Source organism: Nanorana parkeri, unplaced genomic scaffold, assembly GCF_000935625.1.
Source record: "Nanorana parkeri isolate BGI_ZX_2015 unplaced genomic scaffold, ASM93562v1 scaffold959, whole genome shotgun sequence".
In the NCBI taxonomy this organism is placed as follows: Eukaryota; Metazoa; Chordata; class Amphibia; order Anura; family Dicroglossidae; genus Nanorana; species Nanorana parkeri.
Window position 1 is genome coordinate 439,743 of NW_017307227.1, and position 5,264 is coordinate 445,006.

At 40.2% G+C, this 5,264-nt stretch overlaps 1 protein-coding gene across 3 annotated transcripts in view; it reads right to left on the reverse strand.

Annotated features, from left to right (window-relative positions):
• Nucleotides 1-487: 487 nt before the first annotated feature.
• Nucleotides 488-5,264, reverse strand: part of LCK (LCK proto-oncogene, Src family tyrosine kinase) — a 27,267-nt gene continuing 22,490 nt past the window's right edge. For all 3 annotated transcript variants that reach the window (XM_018566543.1, XM_018566544.1, XM_018566542.1), the window contains 4 exons: nt 3,506-3,582; nt 3,173-3,326; nt 1,175-1,306; nt 488-706 (listed from right to left, as the gene is read on the reverse strand). In XM_018566543.1, coding sequence (XP_018422045.1) covers nt 504-706; nt 1,175-1,306; nt 3,173-3,326; nt 3,506-3,582 — 566 coding nt within the window. In that variant the 3' untranslated portion in view covers nt 488-503. The remainder of the gene's footprint in view (nt 707-1,174; nt 1,307-3,172; nt 3,327-3,505; nt 3,583-5,264) is intronic.

Consider the following 5,264-nt stretch of genomic DNA (forward strand, 5'->3'; position numbering starts at 1 on the left):
CATGTTATGGAGCATACTGATCAGCCAGAAATTTAAGGCTGGATTCACAACATTCCACTATGGTAAACTACATGTTAATGCATGTGTTACTGCAATGTGCAAAAATGCACATTGCGAGTTGGTGCTATGCGGTGCCATTTAGTCTTAATGGCATCCCAACACACCTTACTATCACACGCAGAGCATAGTAATGCATGGTAAGGCACTGTTTTGTGTTGCTGTGCTCTGTGTTACAGCACATAGTGCAAGCACCTTTTTTAGTGCGTTAGGCAGCACATTTTGCTGATTGGGCTGCCTTGAAGCAATGTGCATTAACAAGAGTGTGCCAATGCACCACAACACTGTAAACCCAGCCTTAAACATTATTGAATGCACACACAGATTCACTTTAACCTGAATTATTATTGGCCATACTCTTCAAAGCTTTGATGCTATAGGTGCTTTCTGAAATCGTCGACACTTTTTTCCGCAGTGCTTGTTTCTGCTTGTTAAAGGATGCTTTGTTAAGGCTGTGCTTGATACTGGCCCTCTGTAGCTGTGAAGAAGTCTTCAAGGTAACAGCGAAGGAATTCAAAGGTGGGCCTTTCTTCAGGACGTTCGTTCCAGCACCGAACCATTAACTCATAAAGTTCCTTTGGGCATTGGTCAGGCTGTGGCATGCGATATCCACGCTCAAGATAATCTATCACTTCAGGATTTGTCATACCTATAAGAGAAGCACAAATTTCAATACTCATTTAACTGGCATGCTAATCTACTACTAGCCATGTTGAAATGAACATGACAGTAACCCCTTAGAAAGGTGAGGAGATTGCAGTTCATGAGCTGATTCTGACAGCAATTCATTTGTGATATAGGAAGGTTATTGCAGGGCATACTGCATGTCAGCACTGGTGCAGAGAATACAGTTTTGGCATTTTTGGCCCACTGATCTGTGGACCTATTTTGACATATGGTGTGCCCTATTGTACCCTCATTCACATCAAGGTGAATGAAGCACTATCCCTAAGTACCTGCTGACAGCTGTCACTATCAGAGCAGGAAAGCCCTTGGCTTTTCATGCTCTTCAAGATCTTCTGTGGACACAATAAATAAGATAAAGCTGGCATGCAGACTAGTATAATGTTGCCCTAAAAGAATTACGCCAAGAAATGTTTTTCATCTTGCTACTTACCAGGATATGGAATGCGCCCATATGTGATGATTTCAGTCAGAAGGACACCAAATGACCATACATCTGACTTAATTGTAAATGTCCCATAATTTATTGCTTCTGGAGCTGTCCACTTTATGGGAAATTTGGCACCTGCAGGTCAAAAGAAATGATTAGTAAACTAAGAAGAACACCAGATCTATTGAACAAATCAGTGCTCTAACAAATTGTCCCTAGTTATTTCTATGGACATACACCTCTCCATTACATTTCATGCATGATAGTTCTTTAAAAAAATAAATAGCATTCCAGGGACCAAATGTCACTGATGAGGAATCACAATTTGACAATTCCGTGTTGATATGATGTTTATAGTAGTTAATCCGCCTGGGTTAAGATAATGTGAAATACCCTGCCTGCTTTTTTAAATCTTTTAATAAAAAGAAAAAAAATCAATGTTTACCTTCCATGAAGAATTCCAGCCCATCCTACCCCCACCATGAGTTGTGGTTGTATTGTCCCTTCCACATTTCACATCATCCACAGACGTATAAGAGGTGCAAGATCACAGTGCCTTTAGCACCAATCTAGTGCGTTAACAATGGTTGATTTATAGCAGGTGTACTAGAAAGGTTATCTATTTAGTATTCAATTTCTGTGTTATGTTTTTGTCTTTAAAGTAGCTGTAAACCTAGACCAAATGACATCTAGGGGTCTATTAATATTAATGTTTTTATTTAAGATTCACACAATTTTGTTTTTGATTCACATAACCTTCACATAAGATTTGATCAGAAAAAGTGTGAATCTTGGGTGAAAACATTGATAAACAGGTAGTATTAAGTTTGCTAAAGCACTACATATGATAAACAACCACAATTGTTTTCCCCATTAAGTATTGTTTTTACCCTTTACCATCCCCTTTGCATCTCAGTGCTGTTGATCTCCTGCGTCCTCTTTGAGCCAATTCTTGTCTAAAGGCACTCGCTTCAGTGTCAGCTGGAGCTCTGATTGATTGTGGTAATGGTGCACCATAACTGCACAGTGTGTATTAGCTTGGCCACTTGTAGTCTGTATCAGGTGTGCATGTGACAGAGTGACAACACAAGAGCAACATAGGGAGAAAGCTGTTACCATATAACACAAAGTGCCTGGTAGGATCAACAGGTATCCTTTTAATAAAAGCATATTTGAAAAAAAAATGAAATTACAAGAGCAGGTAAAAAGCTTATATGAAATGTTAGTGATTGATTTCAATGTTTTTTTATTAGTTTTCCATTGCTATAAGAGAACATTTTGTTGCAAAGGGAAAAACAACATATATAGCACAAGTCATTCAATACATTTCAATATCAACATTATTAACATTATAACATTATTATCATGCTAATCAATATACTGATTCTTCTCTCTATGCCTTCGCATGTTAATTTGACAAAAGTATAGGAAAACACTTTAATTTAATGAACAAAAGAAATAAAAATAAATAAATAACAAAATAAATAAAATTGGGTTCAGATCTATTATAATAATTCTTTGGAAAAAAAATCTTTGATAATGGTCACAGCAGCTTGAAGTGTTAGTTCAAAATACTCCAGTTTGGAGTTGTTTGGCTTTCAAAGCTCATGGACTTGTACACATACAGTAGGTCTTAAAAGGGGGAAGCCAGCAGATATTTACTACACCTGTCAAGCAACCCTAGACACTGGGTCCTACAGGGTGTACTGAGCTGGACTGCCAGAAATTCATGAAAACGTAGCAGTGCATTTAACTCATCACATCCACCTATAGATGGTTTAGTGCATCTGATGAGTGTTTGAGTTTGTAGACCTTTTCGTGTTCACTGCTCTCCCAAGGGAGCTCCACACCAACATGGCATAGCTTAACAATTTCATTAGAATCCAAGTGTGCTGGATACACATCTGCATCCAATATGTACAAACCCTTAAAGAGGCAATGCTGTGCTTAACAATATTTTATTGGATTCATTTCTTGCTTTCTTAGAATGCAAACATGTACCTTCTCTGGCTGTGTACTCATTGTCCTCTATTATACGAGCTAACCCAAAATCTGCAATTTTGCAACACAGGGTCTCTGATACCAGGATGTTAGCTCCCCGCAGATCACGGTGGATGTAATTTTTGCGTTCCAGGAATGACATTCCTTCTGCCACCTATTGATGTAGGAAATAGTAGAAACAAGGTAAGCACTTTCAATTCACTATTTTAAATCCACTGAAGGTTTTGAAAATAAAAGATATATCATCACATTAGGTCATTATATTGTTCTTTGTTCATTTTGATATTTTATGTTGCCTCTCAAGTTTTATGCTTTTGAGGCTCACTTTCTTACCTGAGCTGACATGTCTATAAGTTTATATACATTTAGTTTGAGGCCTTGTGTTGTTTTCAAATAATCGACCAAGTTCCCTGCAGTAAGAAGAAACAAGTTAATGCACTATAACAATACAAATTGTGAGATTGAACACAAGTAACTCCTTTACCCTTTCCGGATTGTGCCTCTATCTGAGAGAGTAATTAAAGATAGAGATCACTGCCTTCTTTGAATCCCTTCAGCCTTAGCTACTTTTGAAAATGGGAATATTCCACCAACCTCAAGGAGGCCCTAATCCCCATTTTCTCTAACATCTACAGGTGAAACTCGAATAATTAGAATATTGTGCAAAAGTAATTGCAGTAAGTGCTGCAAAAGGGGCCCAAACCAAGTACTGAGTACATATGCATGCTTGTACTTTTCAGAGGTCCGATATTGTTCTATGTACAATCCTTGTTTTATTGATTGCATGTAATAATCTACTTTTTTGAGATTGTGGATTTGGGGTTCTTGGGGTTCTTGGGGTTTTCATGAGCTGTAAGCCATAATCATCACAATTATGACAAATCACGGCTTGAACTATCTTGCTTTGCATGTAATGAGTCTATCTCATATATTAGTTTCACCTTTTAAGTTGCATTAGTGAAATAAATGAACTTTGCACGATATTCTAATTATTCGAGTTTCACCTGTATTCCATTTCCCACTCAACTACACTCACTATATATCCGAAATCATTGGTTCTCAACCTGTGTAACCTCCGGACCCACATTTGCACTTAGTCATTATGTCATGACCCAAGTCGGGTTCCGTGCGGGCGATCGAACTGTGGGCAGGAAGTGCATTTGGGGTGCCTTCAAATGAATGCGCGGTAGGTGCCATTGCGTGGTACATTGCAATAATTGCACGTAACTGTGCTATTGACACACTGTACTGGTGTGAAAGGGCCCTCAAAAACACTGACAGACACACACAACCACAGACACACACAACCACAGACACAATCTCACACGCACATATACACACAAAATTTTTGTTATAAGATCCACCCCATCCCACTACCTTACCAGAACTGTAGTGGATCCTCAGCTTGAGGTCCAGTCTGGGCTGCTGTGCTGTGACAGAGCTCCATCCATATGTGCATTTCTTGTACAGCTCCCTTACGCTCCCTGTAGAGGTGTCGGGAGCAAGAGTGTGACGTCATGACAGTCTAGGCACCTCTACAGGTCACGTGAGGGAGCTGTAAGCAATGCACATATGGGTGGAGCTCCCTCGTGGCCATACCCCCAGCCCACCCCACCTCAAGCTGACACTCGGCACCGGGCAGCATATTTTGAATGGCTGCTCCGTACGAGAACTGACAGTGCTGCGCTAGTGGGAGGCTGAGGAGCATCTCACCTAGAACAGTGGAAGGCACGCTGGGACCCACTGAACATGGGGTTGCAACCCACATTTGGGTCACTTTCACACTAAAAAGTCTAAAGGCATGGTCAATCCTTAAACATCTGAGAATTAATACATAAGAGACTGTACATGTTTATGCATGAATCTTTCAATCCAGTATCAAGAGTTAATCCAGAGACACTGAAGTGTCTTTGATTACTTGAATTACCCTATCTACTATCACAATTTCCTACTGGATTGAAAGGTTGATGTATAGACACAGTGGCGGAACTGCGGCCCGTGCGGGAGCACCGGGTTCTCAGTCTTTGGGGGGGTCCAGCACAGTTGCCGGCCGCTGGATAGCTCCGTATCCAGCGGCCGGCGGGCCCCCAGT